The sequence below is a fragment of the Anoplolepis gracilipes genome, chromosome 1 (genome assembly GCF_047496725.1).
Source record: "Anoplolepis gracilipes chromosome 1, ASM4749672v1, whole genome shotgun sequence".
Taxonomy (NCBI): Eukaryota; Metazoa; Arthropoda; class Insecta; order Hymenoptera; family Formicidae; genus Anoplolepis; species Anoplolepis gracilipes.
The window spans coordinates 21,260,811-21,280,414 of NC_132970.1; the positions used below are offsets into that span (position 1 = coordinate 21,260,811).

General features: G+C 28.5%; 4 protein-coding genes across 6 annotated transcripts; 2 read left to right on the top strand and 2 right to left on the bottom strand.

Moving 5' to 3' along the window:
- Positions 1-243: 243 nt before the first annotated feature.
- LOC140676483 (phosphatidylserine lipase ABHD16A) lies at positions 244-4,273 on the bottom strand. Of its 2 annotated transcripts, XM_072911588.1 has the most exons (11): positions 3,901-4,273; positions 3,758-3,811; positions 3,262-3,572; positions 2,689-2,870; positions 2,484-2,598; positions 2,275-2,410; positions 1,855-2,019; positions 1,654-1,781; positions 1,001-1,197; positions 756-907; positions 244-674 (listed from the first exon to the last, which is right to left on the bottom strand). In XM_072911588.1, exons 1-11 carry the CDS (start codon positions 3,988-3,990, stop codon positions 570-572), a joined length of 1,635 nt encoding a protein of 544 aa, XP_072767689.1. In that variant the 5' UTR covers positions 3,991-4,273; the 3' UTR covers positions 244-569. The 2 variants fall into 2 exon arrangements, with proteins under 2 accessions (XP_072767689.1, XP_072767699.1); XM_072911598.1 differs by lacking the exon at positions 3,901-4,273 and having other exon boundaries at positions 3,663-3,788.
- A 540-nt stretch (positions 4,274-4,813) lies between these two features.
- Positions 4,814-7,918, top strand: Mbf1 (multiprotein bridging factor 1). Of its 2 annotated transcripts, none has more exons than XM_072911624.1 (4): positions 4,814-5,378; positions 5,502-5,553; positions 6,202-6,365; positions 6,464-7,918. In XM_072911624.1, the coding sequence occupies exons 1-4, from the start codon at positions 5,304-5,306 to the stop codon at positions 6,617-6,619; spliced, it is 447 nt and encodes a 148-aa protein (XP_072767725.1). In that variant the 5' UTR covers positions 4,814-5,303; the 3' UTR covers positions 6,620-7,918. The 2 variants fall into 2 exon arrangements, with proteins under 2 accessions (XP_072767725.1, XP_072767734.1); XM_072911633.1 differs by having other exon boundaries at positions 4,838-5,378; positions 6,205-6,365.
- A 184-nt stretch (positions 7,919-8,102) lies between these two features.
- Positions 8,103-9,417, bottom strand: Prosbeta6 (proteasome beta6 subunit). The gene is made up of 4 exons (XM_072911610.1): positions 9,227-9,417; positions 8,883-9,072; positions 8,555-8,791; positions 8,103-8,452 (listed from the first exon to the last, which is right to left on the bottom strand). Exons 1-4 carry the CDS (start codon positions 9,322-9,324, stop codon positions 8,267-8,269), a joined length of 711 nt encoding a protein of 236 aa, XP_072767711.1. The 5' UTR covers positions 9,325-9,417; the 3' UTR covers positions 8,103-8,266.
- Positions 9,418-12,757: 3,340 nt separating this feature from the next.
- On the top strand, positions 12,758-19,193 carry LOC140668228 (nose resistant to fluoxetine protein 6-like). The gene is made up of 11 exons (XM_072897060.1): positions 12,758-13,137; positions 14,963-15,189; positions 15,503-15,720; positions 16,059-16,329; positions 16,799-16,959; positions 17,098-17,266; positions 17,341-17,537; positions 17,940-18,078; positions 18,165-18,360; positions 18,663-18,805; positions 18,929-19,193. Exons 1-11 carry the CDS (start codon positions 12,813-12,815, stop codon positions 19,055-19,057), a joined length of 2,175 nt encoding a protein of 724 aa, XP_072753161.1. The 5' UTR covers positions 12,758-12,812; the 3' UTR covers positions 19,058-19,193.
- The last annotated feature ends 411 nt before the right edge of the window (positions 19,194-19,604 follow it).

The window sequence follows — 19,604 nt, forward strand, 5'->3', positions numbered from 1 at the left end:
TTAATTTTTTTAATACAAATATATATACTTATAACTTTTATTATCTTTATGTTATGATAAGAAGTTTAACTTCTTTAAAAAAATTAGATAATTAATATGAATAATTATATAATTATTTATGATTGAAATAAAAAATACATTTATTATATCTTACATTGTGTATTTATTTCAGAATTCTATAATTCTCAATTTAATAATAAAATAATACATAAATTTTAATATTTATATTGTAATAGAAATAATTTTTTATACAAATAGCAGTATTTGGTGATGTACCACTTGTATAATTAATTTGAAAAATACAAGTAGTCATTAATTCAGTCAGAATGTTTTTACTGTAAATAAAAAATGAGCCATCTAGTACATAACATTTTTTTCAATAATTTCTCAAAGATTAAGTATAAATTAATGTGGAATAAATAATGCTTGTGTACAAGTGCTAATTAAAACTTAGCAATGAAATGCATTGAACATTGTTACCGCTTTTGCTCGTTCGTATTGTACTAATAAGAATTTCGTATTGTACGAATAAGGATTTCTTGAAACTTTTAGAGACTATCCAGAGAAACCTACTTCACAGTGATTGTAGATGCTGGATCCCAACCTGGATGAAAGAGATCAACAGTCAATGGGACGCAGTGCGATGACGATTGGTCTTTCATGTACATTGTTGCCTAGAAACCATGAAATAATAGATTCAAAATACAATATTCTTATTTTCTTTCATTTTAGATTTATCTTCGTGTAATACACACAAGAAAAAGGACCAACTGTGATTTTGTTTTAACATTACAATCTTGTCCTAGAGTAGACGGATAACTTATTATCCCATCGTTTTTTCGTATATCAGCTGCTATCAGCTCTATGCAACGCTTTTCGTCAACTCTTAACGATTCCAGTATCGATGCTGTAATAAATGTAATAAATGTAAAAATCAACTTAATAACTATATTTTTTTTAGTTAAGATCCATTAGCATCATCATTATTCAATTTTTTAACCTCTGTCAGAAGCTTCAATGGATAAGAATCTCGATAATACAGTTCCAGATTCGGAGGTTTCAGAAAATAAATGTGGATAACGTCTGAGAAGCAGTTTCGTCAGCAACATATTACCACGATTTCCAGCTAAGCTGTTACTAGGTATACAAATAATTTCGTCATCTGTTCTTCTCACTAATAATACAGTTCCGTTATATCTATCAATTTAAAAAAATACAAATTATATATATATATATATATATATATATATATATGTACACACACATACACGCACACACAGGGTGTCCCAGACTTATCATATCACCTGCTAATGGTGGATTCCATTTAGAGACGAAAATCTTAATACCAAAATGTCGAGGCTATAATAGTTTAGAATAAATTAAATACATAATTTATCGATATCATTTCAATGTCGATAATTAAATTTAGTGTGAAGGCGCTTTCAATATGCGACGTGCCTGAGTGCGCCAAGTTTTATCATGTTAATTGGTCAATTTTAAACCCTTACCATTTGAAAACTTATAGCCTCGATATTTTGATATTAGAATTTTCCAAATGACCTCAGGAATCCATCATTAATAGGTGATATGGTAAGTCTGGGACACTTTGTATATCTCTGTCAATACTTAAAATAATATCATTGTAGAATATACCTATTCAATTGTTCTGCTATATTTAAATTGAAATAATCTCTGATTATATTGCGGACTAAGCCTTCTAAGGACGGTGACATTGTTTTAATAGCTAATGGAAGAATATCATCAAATGTTGCATCCAGTACCTGCAACAATATATAATCATATTAATTTATAGAATTGTATGTATGGAATCAATTGAACTACATAAAATACTACCAAGCTTTGAATGGAAGGGTAGTTCATAGCAGTCCAGGTAGCGGTATACCCTCCGATGCTCCATCCATATAGGATAATACGTTCCTCGGGAAACTTTAGACGTTCGATTGCAAAACGCATTATACAATCGACAGCACTTTCCTCTTGGTCTGGATATGGTGCACCCTTTGTGGTTATTACTTACTATTACTGTTATACGAGATACAAATCGGCCCCGAAGAAAAAGGCTTGCCATTACTCCATTCATAACTTTGCATTTACTGTCTTATACGTGAATGACAATAACTGCAACATTTTGATAAAATTTTAACAATAATTGTTGCAATAATATTAAGTTTTTATAACAGAGCAATAGCAATTCTTCCCCTCGGATTGTATAAAATATATGTAAAGTTTAATTTTTTTGCATATATTACTTACAGTACTGCTGCCAAAACCCGGATGATTCCAACCTAATACCGAATAGCCCTTATTCAGAGGAGTAGATATAATGCCTGTTTCATAGAAACCACAGTTTCCTTCACAAGTTATGACTAATATATCGCCATTAGGATTTCTGCGAAAACTATACATTAGAAAACGGTTCGTAAAAATTCAGTAACTATTGATAAAGTTATTGTTTACATTACTTGTTGCGTCGATCGACGAACATTGCATCAATTTGATTTTTATCAGCTGTCATCAGCTTAAATCTTTCTCCACCTTGTTTTATCAAATCTATTCTTCCTTTTATTAATGTAGAGCCTTTAATATACGTTATACAAAATTATCTCAGTAGAATAAAGATAAATAAATATATATATAAATACAATATTAAAATAATAAATGTTTTACCAAGTGCCCAGCTGACAATAGATACACTGCCAGGATAAATCAATTTGATCGCAAAAGTATGTGCTACTACATAAGAAAGTAATTTACATGGTATGGCAAATAAGAAATCTTTGCCACTTTGACGTCTCGGACGTCCACTAGCTTTTGCAATCTTTTCTAGTGTCAATTTATCTGTTCCATCACTAAAACAAATATAGATATTTTATTTACATATATATATATATATAAGACTATCTTAAAATCTTTTAGTTTTGATTTGAAACATCTTTTATATTTGTAAACTTAATCTTTAATTAACTTCTTTAATTAAAATATGCAAGCATCAATTTTCCAAGTTTTTTCAAGTTCTTAAAGAATAAAGATAAATGAAATGTTATTATTAAAATTAAGGTAGATTTTACTCTCCTATAATTTTTAATCTTAAAAAATATTTTTAATATTAACTATTAAAAGTTTATAGAATTTATAGAAATTGATGTAAAAGTTTTATTAAGAATTTGATATTGAAATAAATATTTGGAATTGTCTAGGACATCCTATATAATTATTATTAAAAGAATATGTGTATCTAACCCTTTTAATTCCGATATATCAAAATCCACAGGCCATGCCCAAAATTCAAAGTCATATTTATGAAGCTCTTGTTTTATCCTTTCATTATATTGTAAATTCGCCTCATTTAAAGTTTGTATAAATTTTACATATACTGGATTGTTAACTCTGGAATAACCACGTGCAGCTAACGAAGCAATGAGAATTGCACCAGCACCAGCTGCCAATTTACTCAAACAAAAAACATTGTCTGTCAAGGAATAGCTACGGTGATACATGAACGTGGCAATAAGTGGTACAGCATAAAGACTTATGGACCATATTGCTGCAAACTGTAAAATGCAAAAACAATTTATGAGCTTCTTACAATGTAATATAGTGATATATAATATGATTATATTGTGATGAAATTTGAAGATTACGTTTGCACATAGAAGATTTACTCGTACAACGTAGCAGTAAAATTATTTAGCAAACTTTCAATAACATCTTCTGAATTATTTTGTGAAACACTTACGGAAATCACAATTTGATCGCCCCATCGCTCCAAGTTTCTCGGCTCGTAGGATTTCTGTAATTACATACGCATAACCTCATCTTAAGCAAATTCCCACTGACAATGAGAATATAAAATAAGTACATACTGTACGAAGCACTTACGTCAACCAGATGACCGATCCACGTTACCTCGTAAATCTTGAAAAGCCGTGGACTGAATGTACACCTCCATAAAGATCTGATTAAGGACATTTCGCGCGATTTTCAAGCAATCAGTTCAATCTTATCGTTTACAAATACCTATATGTTATACTGCGGAGTCGCGATGCGGATCAAGTTCTCACGACATCAAATCGAAACATATCTGACGTCTGACTCTGACTTCTACCACGTCCGTCGAACAAGCGCGTCAGCTAGATAGACGACGAATTAATTCTCGTCGAGAGAAATTTTTTTCCCATTCCAGATTAGCACAGTCATTGTTATTGTTGAATTAAAAATCTATCCTTTTCTTTTTTAAGTGCAATTTTATAGTACATGACATATCTGTGATTGTGACAAGAAGTTTAACTAAAAGTTTTAACATACTAAAAAACATTGATATAATCGAGATATATATATATATATATATATATATATATATATATATATATAATATACATATATTTATATACTGGAACAAGTATACAAATATATATATTTATATATGCGCATATCAATTTATATATGCATTATGCATCTTCTTCAGATGCCTTCATTTTTCAGATGCCTTCGTTTTCCAAGAAACGTCATATACTATTTCTCTCCGTCAAATTAACAAAATGCCAAAATTCGATGAATTTTCATAAACTTTGATGAATGTAAATTATCTATTTATTTATCCATCAAGTCCAGTAGGTAAGTTTCATTTATGTCAATTCGGACCTTCAATTCTGCTATCTTATTTTCATGTGAGAGATTGTTTTTATTTATATATAATGTATAATCATGATGTAATAATATTTATTATTTATATTTTTTTACATTATAATAATGAGAGCAAGACGATTGCGCGAGCAATGTAAGTTACATTTTTCTGTCTATATATAGCATCGAAGAATTTGAAAAAGACGTTCAGGTAGCCGGCGAGGTTTATTTTTCCATTATTATGACCGAGTCTGTCACCTGTCACAAAATTTTAATCTCAAATTTCGCGGTTGACAGAGCTCGAAAATTTCAAGGATGGCGATCTATCGATCGAGAGCACATGGAAAATAGCGACGTGAACGTAAAATGTAAAATTCGACGGAATAACGGGTATAGTTTTGCTTCGAAGCGCGATCCGAGATCCGAGGTGATTCAAAGGCTCTGAGGTTCACAAAATTGTAGCTTCGCGCCGGTCGATCGAGCGGCCGCGTCGCATGACTTTCGGAACGTCCGTGAGAAGGACGAGAGAACTTGTGCTGGAAAGCGACACACGGCACAGCAAGCAGCAAGTAGGCGAGCACAGAGTGTAAGGAACAGCGGCTAATACTGGGAAGACGGTTCGCGATAACACTGAACGTTCGCAGCGGTTTTTGCACAACATGTCAGATTGGGACACGGCGCCTATTACGCTGCGTAAACGCGCTCCCAAATCGTCGACGCTCAAAACCGAGAAGGTCTGAAAATTCTCGAATTCCCGGTGCGCGGTTATCACGTTTATTAGCAGGAGGGATCGCGATGTCCGTATTTGCGTCGCACGCGATCTTGTTTATTTTCTATAGGTTTATTATTATTTACAGGCGGTGAACGATGCGCGGCGACAGGGTTACACCGTGGAAACACAAGCGAAATGTGAGTAGAAATATCTTTCTACATTTTTCTCCGGCTCTTTACTTTTTTCCTTTCGGTCGTTCGCGATACGTGTAAACAAAACGATGCTCGCCACTTTAGGCGACAGTTTTGCACATTCTTATCAATGATAACAGTAATTTCAAGTTACATCACACCACACAATTTTCTAAGAATAAAATAGAATTTTATTGCAAAGAGAAATAATAATTATCATGTTACTTTTTTCCTTAAAAATGAAAATATTTAAATTTTACCAGATTTTTCTTCTCTTTTTTATGTTTTTATTATTAAGAAGTAATATAATCAGAATTATTGTCATGTCATCATACATACACAGATGTTATATCACAAATAAAAATCTCAATTTAAAATTGATATGTTTATGTAGAGATTAAATACACACAAGTGTGAAGAGTTATTATATTTTATTACTATTAAAAAACAAAAAAAAGGAATCAAGATTTATATGAAATATTTTTTACATTCTGATAGACTATGTTAAATAATATGCTAAAGATATATTTACTTAACAGAAAAAGATCTATTATGTTTTATATATATATATATTTTTTTTTAAATAATTTTATTGAAAATATAATAATGAATTATATCTATGATATAATAAACTTTCAATTTAAAATTTTTGAGTAGGGGGTGGTGGTGCGAACAGACAGCATGTAACCACAAAGAACACAGCCAAATTAGATCGTGAAACAGAGGAATTAAAACATGATCAAATTCCACTTGAACTTGGTAAACTTATCCAACAAGGACGGCAAAACAAAGGATTATCGCAAAAAGATTTAGCTACAGTAAAGTATTTGTGTCTTTATAATTAGAAATTATTTATTATCAGAGAAATAAAAAATGCAACTATTTGTTACTAATAATTTTTGTATTTTCTTTACAGAAAGTAAATGAAAAGGCACAAGTCATTAATGATTATGAAGCAGGACGTGGAATACCAAATCAAATGGTCATTGGCAAGATTGAGCGAGTGCTTGGAATTAAATTGCGTGGTAAAGATCGCGGCAAACCGTTAACGACCCCCGGGACGAAGAAGTGAATCTCGGGGGGAAACAACTCTACTTTCGATCCTTATATACTATTTCCAAGAAAGAACTATGAGAAAGATGGTAGAATGGAATGCAACAAATAAACCCCTAACCTTCTTTCCTTTGATTACATTGATATTGAATGATAAAAATGGGTTATAATTAACTTGCCTTTATGGTAAAAGATATATTATAATATAATATATATATTATATATAATTATACTATAATATATATATATATATTAAGATATCGTGAATACGTGAATTGTATGCGAACACAACATACAACACATACGATGCATACAATAATATAGTAGTATAACAGTGCTGTTCTCAATTTGCAATTTTCAAATGATTCACTCTTACTGCTACCTGACTTATTCACATATTAATGACGATATGTGGACCGTATATAACTAAGAAGCACCTATTATTAGAAAGTCATATTACTATGTACCAATGGGCCAATATGTCTCCAAACGTCACAAAAGTTTCCAAATTTTTTAAATATTTTTGTATCTTATTAATAATTAGAATTATATAATTAAAACAGATATTACATAATTGAAATTATGTTTGATAAAATATATTATTTTTGTAATTCTATCTGATAAAGTAGAATTGAAATTATGTAAAATTATATAAATTTTTTATATTGAATTATAGATAATTTTATTAAATTTTATATAAAAATACAGTTTTAATTATTAATAAGATATGAAAAAAATAATATATCAATATTATATGAAATATTACAAAATAATGTATTTGAAAACTTTCGCAGTGTTTAGAAGAGGTATATTGCCCTATTGCATTTGCAATATGGACACATGAAGCTAAATGCCGCGTACCTTAGCAACAACTCTATATATAATTTTTTTTCATAATGTCCAATTGGATTGTAACTATATATACATCCTTTTCCATTTTCATCTAATCCAACAAGTATATTACTGATATAACAAGGAAATAATCTTTTATGATACAGCATTATTAAGATCGTCTGTGCTGCTACTGGAGTTGTCATTTCTTTTTGATGTTTATGTTTGTACATTTAAAGTAACGAGTAAGATAAATTCGGCATTTCATTGTAGACTTGTAAGAAATTGGAGCAGTAGTAGGCGTGAACGAAATCTAATTGAACGTTGCAAATAGAGAACAAAACTTTCTACATTAAACAAGGCTTATTGAGTTACCTTTGCGTAATCATTATTATAGATTTTCAAGTGTACATTACTAATGCTAATTATGAAAATAAGAGCGAAATGTTTGAATGACTAAATAAAATTCTTAATTTATGATAAAGTACCCGATATTTGTTCACTGAGCACCATAGTACAGAGAAGTTGTAATGCAAGATTTATTAAAAGTATAGAATAAGTATAGATAAGGTGTCCACGTATATAGAGTAGAAAATATTGTGTATAAATATAAAGAACGCCTATTCAAGTAATACTATGTATATTTTGTATCTTTTACATTTTGATGCATATGTTTTTTTACATCATTCAGGTATTCTATATATTTAATAATTATTTCTTTATTCCACAAAAAAATATTATAATTAAAAGTACTTGAAAGAGAGAAAAGTTTGGATAATGAAAAATGTGTTGATATTGAAATAAATTTACACGATATAAATGCTTTTCCTCCTTTTTAATCTTTTCTCAAAGCAAAATTGGATTCTTTTATTCCATCCTTGGTAATAATTTTAATATTTATTCCATCACCTGTATATATATCTCTCTCAGCTGCAGAAGTGAAAACATCTTTCAAGATTGCCACAGCCTTTTCTTCAGTCAAGACTGTAGGAGTGACTCCTTCTTGATTTTTATATCCAATCTAAAGAATAAAAATGTTACACAATGCAATGTATATATAAACTATCTAATTTTCTTAAATATTATATTATAAAGATTGATTATATCAGATTAAAATATATACCTGATTATCAAGAAGTGGCTGCAAAAGTGCACCTGCTGAACCACCAGCTCTATATGTAGTTTTTTCACAATGTCCAATTGGATCATAACTATATATACAGCCTTTCCCATTTTCATCTAATCCAGCAAGTATATTACTGACATAATAAGGAAAGAATCTTTTATGATATAACATTATTGACAACATCTGCGCTGCTGCTGGAGTTGTCATTTCTTTTTGATGTTCGTGTTTGTACATCTAAAATAAAGATAAATACCGCATGTATATCTGATAATTTATCATCATATATCTATATGATTGCATTTAATTGAATTTATAACATTTGTACCTGCATACGAGCAGACAAGAGACGAGTTAAAGTCAAAGTATCGCACCAACAGCCAGAGCATCCTAGAATGGTGGTATTTGACAAAGGGAATAATTTATCCTGTTCTCGAGTATAAATTGAAAATCCCGTACTGAGACGTGTATCCGCAGCTATGACACAGAAATCATCTCCTGCGAGAGCCACTACGCTCCTAAAGATAAGTTAACGTTTTAATAATATCCTTCACGAGTACAACGCACTTTATTCGTGGGAATAAGAAAATAAAAATTAAAAACATTAATTATAATCACTTCATCGTAATAATTAAAATTAGTAGAGGTATAGGTTACATTTATTTTACTCACCCTCCATTATCGGAATATGGACTGAATCTCACTTTTCTTGCTCCCGGTACCTCGTAATCGGGTAGACATCCTTTTCCATTTTCTGTTAATAAAGCCATCGTTGTATTTTGTTTATAAAATTTCAAATGTAATCACGTTACTCGTCACATCAATTAGAATGACACTACAATTTCAATCGAGACAAGCTGAGACAAGCATAAAGGTGCCTTTTCATGTTGACGCTCGACTCTCATTTTTGGCGTCAAAACAGATCACGTGATCAAAAATAAAAATACCAATTCGTCAATTTTGATCACGTGATCTGTTTTGACGCCAAAAATGAGTGTCGAGCGTCAGCATGAAAAGGCATCTTAAGGCCATACACAAGGCGCGTTCCGATATTCACTGCCAGTACTAAAAATCTATAGTGTACGTGACGTAAATTATAGATTTTCAGTACTGGCAGTGAATATCGGAACGCGCCTACAATCTAAATATATGGGTGCGTTCGAATCATATTCGATTATTCTTCTCTAAAGTCAACTGTAATTGGTCAACTCTGTCGACATCCGACTTACGACAGCTATTGTGGAATCACCCTTAAGAAATTAATCAATCACAATTGAGTTTAGAAAAGAATCATGAATATGATTGGTTAATTTCTTAAGTCTTACGTCTTAAAGTCTCATTGTAGATTACGCTTTAGGCCGAGTCTACAATAGCTGTAGTAAGCTTTAAATCGTAAGAAATGAACCAACCATATTCATTATTCTTCTCTAAGGCCGGTTCTACAATAGCTGTCGTAAGTCGGATGTCGGAGGAGTTGACCAATCACAGTTGACTTTAGAGAAGAATAATCGAATATGATTGTTGTAGACCTGGTTTTAGGCCGGTATTCAGCAAGAAAAAAAAACCGCAAAAAATTAATCAATCACAATTGACCTTAGAGAAGAATATCGAATATTATTGGTTAATTTCTTACGGCTTACGACTTACACCTATTGTAGACGGCCCTTAGGCCGGGTCTACAATAGATGCAGTAAGCCTTAAGGTGTAAGAAATTAACCAATTACAATTGACTTTAGAGAAGAATAATCAATATGATTGGTTCATTTGTTACGACTTAAAGCTTACTATAGTTATTGTACACCCGGCCTTATCCTACGACATTTTCGGTCCGGAATCTTCCCCTTAAATCTTTGATCCTATGACAAAAATTTGAGAGTGGGGATATAATTCCTCTTTCGCGATCGTAGCATGAGAGGATTTTTTGTCGTAGGATTAGAGGTTTCGTAGCATAAGAGGGTCGTAGGATAAGAGGTCCGACTGTAGTCTATAATACGTGAGAGTAAACTTGGAGTAAGTAGTAAGAGCGACGTAAAAAGAGCTGGAATAAGCATATGAGCGAATAAAATATTTTTATTTCCTTACTTCTACTCCTATTCTAAAGCCCCTTACACAATGTGAGGCAACAAGAAATAGGAACAGGGAATAACGTAGGAAAAAAAGAAAGAGAAGATATTTTTCGGGGGCACCAAAAGGATCATTTTTTTGTAAATAAATCTAGGGTCGTCACTAAGGTCAGATCGAAATCACCTTGAATTTTTTAAATAAAACCGCCTAGTTTTCATTGCATATTTTTGTAGCTCTCTTCGAAACCTTTTCAAAACATTATTATCTACTTTGGATCAGCTGGTTCAAAGTTATTCAGTTTTTCTTCCGACCTTTTTCGAACACTGTGTGCCATAGTGCTGTAACGACACGTTTCCGACCCTAGGTTCATTTGCGAAAAATGATTTTTTTGGTGCCACCGACAACCTCTGAAAGTTTGTTGGTTTAATTTCCGAACATCCTACATATTGACAGCAACTTGACGACATCTTGTTGTTGTCACCAATTTGTTTTATATATATTAAGATTTGAAATCTCTTGTATTAGGATTGTATCAGACATTAAACTGATGGAAAATATTATATTGTTACTAGCTATACTTTGTAAGCTTATTTATATATTCTCATAAAAAAAATTTGATTATAAAATAAATAGCGCATATGCGACTTGATAATCAAATAAACTTTTTACACGAACTCTTAACTTATATGTATTGTTTTTTGTCGTCAATGTATAATAATTTTAATAATTCGTTAACAACTAGTTACGATCAAAAAACTTCTTCATAAGAAAAATATATTTATTGCATAAGGAAATATTTGCAATAACAAATATGGTTTTCATTTCAAATATTTCTTTATACAATAATAAATATATTTTCCTTATACAATGAATATAATTGTGCCCAGATAGCATGCATATCCAAAAAACATTCAGAGGACATTTTAAAGATATTCTTGAACGAGAAGATACTTTCAAAATAGCCTCTGAACAACTTTTGAATATGTATATGCTGTCTGGCATATTTGATCCATTTATTATTTTATTTAATCATTGAAAAAAAACATTTGCCAAAAAGCATCAGGGAATAACGGTAAAATATATTAATATCTTCCGTGACATCCATAAATTGTTAATACATTAATCATGAATAACAAATCGGTGACAACAATAAGTTGACGTCAAGTTGCTGTTAAGTTTTCTGTTTGCGGGTAGTAAATCGATCTTAACACATTATCAATTTTTATTATATAATTTTCGATTTTTTAATTTAATTTAATTTTTAAAATTAAAAATTACATATGTTTAACACAACAAACATAATGCTGTCGCATTTTGTATTCAATTTTTTAAAAGTAGCTGCTTCAAAAATTGTTGGCAACATGAAGCAACTTTATAAACTACTGACTATCTAGGAATAAATTACAATTAATTTTGTCATCTAAAAGAAATAGTTTATTAGAATTTTACTTTTTATTTTTGTATAATTTATTTCAGTGCTCGGAGTTAGTTGCCGATTTCCGAGGCGACGCCTCCTTTCTCCCACTAGCGCTCGAGACTCGACGGCCGAGCCGCCGAATCGCTTCAGGTGCATCTCTGTAAGAAATATATTGGGATCCATATGTTAGGCACACAAATCGTCACATCATGAAAGTTTTTCTCGCTAAATAATTTTTTTTTTTTATAAATAATTATAAATAAAATTATGTCAATAAATAATAAATGTAATAATAATAAATAATATAACAATAATATATGTAATATAAAATATATAATAAATTATATATATATATATATATAATATATATATATATATATATATATATAATAGCTTTACATAACATATTAATAATAGAATTTTTAATATTTTTACTTATAATTTATGTGTGACGATTTGTGTGCCTAACATATGGATCTAAATATATATCTTACAAAAACGCGCCTGAAACGATTCGGCGGCTTGGCCGTCAAATCGCGAGCGCTATTGGGAGAAAGAAGGCGTCGCCTCGAAAATCGGCTCGAAAAAGGCAACTCACTCCGAGCACTGATTTATTTTATGAGATATGTTCTTTGAAGCAAGAATATAGGTGCAAGATATAGGTAACTCTGGCTCTTTATGATGTAGTGGGGTAAGGTGAATAAATAAGTAGACATAACAAAGCTAGAAGCTTTAGTTTATCGTAGTTCGTTCATCGTTGACAGTCATTATTTGATAATGTTCAAACAAACTGTGCTAATTTCTGTTAGCACATTATTGTTGAGAATATCAAGTAGTTTTGCCGAGCAGGGTCATTCTGCATCAGAACAATGGACATTAAATGAAAATAATTTGGATCAGCCAAATCTAAACAATATTTTACATACCGGTGGTTATAATAATGAACAGTGTTTTGCAAATACGGAATCACTAAATCCTATCAATCTACCGTTGTTACCTATAATCTTCGCTCAGTCCGAGGATTTGCCAGATGGAAAATGTAAAGAAGACGCACAAAGATTTTTAAAGGAATTACAAAATGGTACACTGTGGGCTGTGCAAAGTAAGTATGTCGAAAATTACGAAACTAAACTATTAAAAAATTTGTATTTGTAAAGAATTATTGCAAGGAATATTATATCATAATTGTATATTCTTTTATTAAATATTATGCGGGAAAAGAGAGATTAGTTATTAGAGATTAGTAGAAAGTAATCTTGCGACAATTCCATCTTGAGGTTTTATTCAAGTCTTCACTCACTTCACGATTACTTTTAAAGCATTATCGGATTTAATAATTTTACGAAATTATCTGAAAAAATCTCAAAATCTTATTTACTGGTTTATACCAACTTTCTCAAGCGATATTTCATGTACATAACAGAAAAATGATATTCTGAATATAAAATATTTAAAAGAAATACTAACCATCATCAAAATGTAAGTTCGATCATAACAAAGAAGATTAAAAAAGTAAAAGTTAAAATTAATTTTTATAAAATGTTATAATATTTTATGTAAAAATTATAATTAATTAAATAATTCTTTTGACTTAAAAAAGTAAAAGTTAAAATTTATTTTTATAAAATGTTATAATATTTTATGTAAAAATTATAATTAATTAAATAATTCTTTTGACTTAAAAATAATAAAATATGAGTTAAATTGTCATTTTTATTTTTTTTTTCGTGTTCCACGAAATCGAACCAGTTTTTGTATAAATAATATAAAACAAGATTTATCTCAATTTTTTTAAAGAGAATCACTCGAAAGATTCATTAAAAAAATTTATTTATTTTCTTTATTTTTTTGTGGATTAGTTTACTATATAGACATCTGAAAAAAATATATAATATAAAGTAAATATAAAATATTATTATGTTCCCCTTTATGAATATTTTTTTATTCAATTATTTGTAACCGATCGTGAAATATAAAATATTTTAGTTTTTTAACTCTGGAAAGCTAAAATGTTGCACAACACATTTATTCATTATAAGTTATTTTCAGATAGCTACTATTACGTTAGATTATCTTCGGGAACAATTTTATCATAATACAATTTTATCATAATTATCCTACTTTTCTTTGTAATATTTAAGAAATATATGTTATCGTTTAAATACTATAATTCCTAACAGCACATGTGTATTGATAAGGATTCAACTACTTTAGTTTGTAAAAAAATCTATAAACGGAAGGAATCCGTAAACCGCATGTCATAAATTCTTTGAGAATGCGGAAGACATTATTACTCTCGCGTGTACCCGCAAGTACAATCAGGTGGTTTCAATCTTAAATTTTAAGTAATAATCAAGATGTATGAGCAGACACATTAGAAATTTATATTTTATTTTAATTTATGACGATTGTTATTAAAAATATGTGGTTACATGGTAACTAAAAAATGTAATATCTACACATAATGAATTAAAAAAGAAAATTGGTAATAAAAATTGAAATAAAATATAAAAATTACATCCACAAGTAGAAGCAGATTAAAAAAACTTCAAAATTGTTATAAAAATAATAAATTATATATAAATATATCAATGTCAGAAATTTACATCTCATTTTATTTTTTATGATGATTGCTATTGTCTATAGTTAAAAAGTATTACACACATAACTAACTAAAAAAACAAAACATTAGTTGAATAATAAAAATATTAAATAAGCAATAAAAATTAATAGTGTGATTGTTATGCGTACACATACATACACACGCACGCGCGCGTGTGTATGCATAATTTTTATTTTTAATTTGGATCGTTCATAATTCTGAAGCGTTTTATTGTTTTAATATTTCTACGTTAGAATTTTTGGAAGAAATACACAAATAAAATATCCCATTTTATTTTTAACTTAGTAAAATTTTATTTTATTAGTGTTTGATTCTTCATCGAAATATCCTGATGGCATATTATATGGTCATACTAGACATTTGGGTAATTTTGATGAATGTTACAATTTGCAAATTGATGCCGGGGAAGAAAATGATATTGCTGGTAGATATTGTTTAGTCGATCTTGAGTATAAAAGGAAAGATACACCGATTTCTTATAAACGAACTATTGATTACAATCCAAATGAGTCTTTTTGGGAAGCAATAGAGGTATAGTATTATAGACATAGATTAATTGTAAGAGTAGTATTACAATATTTTGCTAATGAAGAAGAATATTTTACTAGAATAGAAAAAAAGAAAAAGAAACAGAAAAGGAGAAAGAATCAGAAAAAATTTCTTCTCTCTTATTCGTATCTGCATAATCTTTAATATATAAAAGAAGATATACTTTTCTGATTGTTTCTCTTTTTTTCGTTTATTTTTTAGGCATAATTTGTTTATATATACGTATTAGGTTTAAGAATGTTATTAGTATAATTATTTTTTTTGTTTGAAAAATTGCATATATATATATATACAGGAACGAGGAAATATTCATCGCGTTCGTCGCTATTTGTTGCAATTAGCTATATGTGTACCATCAACATGTAGTGCAAAAGATATAGAAATAGCTTTAAAAAGACCTCTAGAAAAGATAGGTGCAAATCACAATATTTATATAGAGACTGCAGTTCCGACAAATTATTGCCAAACAATTGAGGAAGCGCCTAAATTTACTCTTGCTGCAGCAATATATTGGTGAGTAATATTAATATCAAGACCCACAAGTTTAAGAAAATTGTTATATAAAAAGAATCATTGTTTTTTATTTAAAACTATGAAAGTATTAGATAATTATTAAAAATATTATTCAGATTTTGCAAAAGTTATTTATTTCTTTTTTTTTGTTTCTCTCTTGTTCTTTTTCTTTTATTTTTTATCGTACACATATCTTTAATAAAATGTTTCGTGAAATATTGTATATATTATATTTTTTATAATAAAGCATAAATATATATATTTATTGTATATAATAAATTTACAAATTTTAAAATAATACTGATGTGTATTATGATAGCATCTTTATAATTTTCCAGTATCATACTATTAAGTTTGCTGATTGTAATATTTGTCAGTACTTGGTATGAAACTGAATTAAGTAGTGGAAACACATCAACTATTCGAAGTGCATTGCTTTGTTTTTCACTTCGAAGAAATTTTAAAAGTGTTCTTCAGGTAAATTACTCGAATCCGGGACTCGACAGCATACATTTTATACGATTTTTCTTATCAATTATTGTACTAAATGGTCACCGTGTTATACAATATTATGCTAATCCAACGGTTAATGTCATAGATTTTGAAAGAGTAAGTATTGCAATTTTAATGGATATATATATATATAGTTCTAAGATTTTAGTGTTTTATATTTAGTAACATGTCATTTTATATTTTATCAATATTAAAAATAGGGCTAAGTGTGCATGAAGAAAAAAGTTGTGATATTATATATCAATATTATTTTCAAAATTATTCTCGCGAATTTTTGCGTTCAAAATTCATCGAAAAGAATTTATTGTATGCAAATTTTGTATAAACAATTATATAACACATTGAAACATTTATAATATAATAATATTTGAAGTCGATTCATAATATTAAATTGATATTTTGCTTTATTGAATAAAAATATCTGCATTTTCCATTTAATATATTTTTAAATACTTCTCTCTTTATTCTCGCTTAGCCTTCAATTATAACTTGAAAAAGGATTCTTAATTATTTATATAAAGTTTACATATAAAATTTAATTTGTAAATTTAATATTTTTTTGTAGTTATTTGCTCTACAACCAATAGTCTTTTATTTAAATGGAAAAGTTGTGATAGACATGTTTTTTGCTTTGGGTGCTCTTCTTGTTACATATCATATGTTAGCGGATTTAGATCGAAGGAAGCAATTCAATTTTTTCAGTGATGTTATAACCAGATATTTAAGGTAAATATGAAAAGAATTACACTATTTTTCCTCGATACTTGAAATTTTTTTTAAGTACATGTATGCAAATTAGCATCTAAAGACGTATACCATTGTTTGAGACTATTAAAATACATATTTTGATTTATAAATTAATAGATTGACACCGTCCTATGCTGTAATAGTCTTCTTTCATGTTTGGATTTTACCGCTTCTCGGTTCGGGACCCTTTTGGAAGCACGAAATCATACAAGAGAGCGAGGAATGTGCCACTAATTGGTGGACAAATCTATTGTATATTAATAATTATGTAAAATCAACAGAAATGGTAAAATTGTTTATATCGATCGATATACAGGTAAAAGAATCGTGAATATATTATATATCTATCTTTTATTTTAGTGTATGTTTCAAACGTGGTATTTATCTGTCGATTTCCAATTATTTATTCTTAGCCAATTTGTAATTTACGCATTTTGGTGTATGCCCCGTAAAATTGGATATTCTTTTCTCGGAGCGTTAACAATCATCAGTTGTGCTATACCATTCTTCTTAACATATTTATATAATGTACCGCCTGTTTTTCTATTTACGCTGCGGTGAGTTATGCATCTATTATTTACATTTTACATGGTATAACACGTTTCGTAAAATATCGTATATATTTTTTATGATGGCATAAATAAATAAATAAATAAATAAATATATATATATATATATATATATATAGAATATTATAAAATATTATTTTTATATTTTTATATCGTATATATTATGTATTGTATACACATATATACATATATATATATATATATATACACATATATGTATATATGTGTATACAATACATAATATATACGATATAAAAATATAAAAATAATATTTTATAATATTCTATAAAAATAATATTTTCTATTATGTACACACACACACACACACACATATATATATTTGTCATTAGATACAACGTATATTTTACTAAATCATAATAATTTTTCTAGCTTGCAACACTTTAGCGAAACACCGGACTTTGCGACAAATTATATACACACATATATACGTTTTATTGCATATCTTGTTGGTATAACTGCGGGTGCAATACTTCACGATCATAGAGGAATAAAAAGACAAATATCGACGGTATGATCTATATTATTTTGTATGACGTTTACAATACATATCAAACAAACAACACATGCCAATTAATCGCATTTTATATTTTATAGTTCCTGTCGCATGTATTGGTCTTAATACTGCCTCTAACTTTGACTGTCACATTTCAATTGTGGGCGCATAGATTTTTTATGCCATATTTCGAGTGGTCACCTTTAGAAGGTGGATTTTGTGCATTCTTTGAGAAATTATTATTTGCAGTTTGCACTTGTGGAATAATAGTTGTACTATCCATTGACAGTCGTTTAAGTACGTATATAATAAAATGGTTTAATAATTTACACACACTTTGTGAACTAGAGATGTTTAATTACAGTGTATTTACAATAAGAAATATTATCAAGAAATTATAATCTCAGTTTAAATATTTATAAGTATTTCATAATAACTCATTAATTCTCTGAGGTAATAAAAAATATATTTAACATATTTTTTAATATATTAATTGTAAGTATAAATATGTAAATATACATACTTTTCACGCAAAGTGTTAATATTAAAATATTATTTTTTTCAATCTAATATCTTTAATATATATACATTTTTTGTAGCATTTTACCACAAATTTTTGACGCCTAGTTGGGTTCAAATATTAGGAAAATTAACTTATGGAGTTTATCTTATAAGTGATATATTTCACATTTATAACAACGGACGAAGAAGAAACCCTAGAATGTTTTCAATTTTTGATGTGGTACGTATATGAGGATTCTTTTACAAAATTGCAATCGTATTAATCATATTTTTTTCGAATATTATCTATTTAAATAATCTTACAAAAGTAGCTGTTATTATTATATAAATTTTTTTCGTCTAGATATGGGATTCCATTCCAGACGTAGTCTGTTCCTTTTTGGTTGCTTTAATTCTTACATTATGTGTCGAGATACCATTTAGAAAATTAACGCAGATACTTCTTCCTTCCAAAAAAGCTGTCAGTAAATAAGTATTTATAGTACATAAAAGTACTTTCCGATATTATTTCTTATTTTTAAACAGTATATAATATATTATAAATATGTATATAATATAACTGTGTTATGTAATTATTAAACAATTAAATGATCTGGTTAAATAATAAATTAATTGCAAAATTCATTGTGTATATATATATATACATATATATATATCTAGTAAATATTTCTTGTACTGTAGCAATTCGTCTTTTAAAACATTTTCAATACACTAGGTTAAATCAATGACTATATAATATATATGTGATTACGACTTATGATATTAGGATGGAATAATATAGTCATTACAAAGCTAGTCGTTTTATTATATTTATTCCAACTTGCCTTATATTATAGTCATCATATCATGTAATAAAAATAATCTGATTTTAAAAATCCAAGATTTGTATAAAACTAAAAAAAAATAAATAAGAATATGAATAATATATATAGTTTATGTTCTTGTGTAATATTTATTACATTTTATCGTTTTTTACTTTTATTAATATTTATGTACAGTGTATTTTAATTGTATTTAAT

Coding starts and splice junctions, on each gene's coding strand:
- LOC140676483 (XM_072911588.1), bottom strand. CDS start 3,990: ATGTCCTTAATCAGATCTTTATGGAGGTGTACATTCAGTCCACGGCTT. Junction 2,599..2,688: donor TATTGTCAGCTGGGCACTTG/GTAAAACATTTA, acceptor CGTATATTAAAG/GCTCTACATTAATAAAAGGA. Junction 1,782..1,854: donor ACCCTTCCATTCAAAGCTTG/GTAGTATTTTAT, acceptor ATATTGTTGCAG/GTACTGGATGCAACATTTGA.
- Mbf1 (XM_072911624.1), top strand. CDS start 5,304: ATGTCAGATTGGGACACGGCGCCTATTACGCTGCGTAAACGCGCTCCC. Junction 5,379..5,501: donor CGACGCTCAAAACCGAGAAG/GTCTGAAAATTC, acceptor TATTATTTACAG/GCGGTGAACGATGCGCGGCG. Junction 6,366..6,463: donor CGCAAAAAGATTTAGCTACA/GTAAAGTATTTG, acceptor TTTTCTTTACAG/AAAGTAAATGAAAAGGCACA.
- Prosbeta6 (XM_072911610.1), bottom strand. CDS start 9,324: ATGGCTTTATTAACAGAAAATGGAAAAGGATGTCTACCCGATTACGAG. Junction 9,073..9,226: donor CCATATTCCGATAATGGAGG/GTGAGTAAAATA, acceptor ACTTATCTTTAG/GAGCGTAGTGGCTCTCGCAG. Junction 8,453..8,554: donor AGCCACTTCTTGATAATCAG/GTATATATTTTA, acceptor TTTATTCTTTAG/ATTGGATATAAAAATCAAGA.
- LOC140668228 (XM_072897060.1), top strand. CDS start 12,813: ATGTTCAAACAAACTGTGCTAATTTCTGTTAGCACATTATTGTTGAGA. Junction 13,138..14,962: donor TACACTGTGGGCTGTGCAAA/GTAAGTATGTCG, acceptor TTATTTTATTAG/TGTTTGATTCTTCATCGAAA. Junction 15,190..15,502: donor CTTTTTGGGAAGCAATAGAG/GTATAGTATTAT, acceptor ATATATATACAG/GAACGAGGAAATATTCATCG.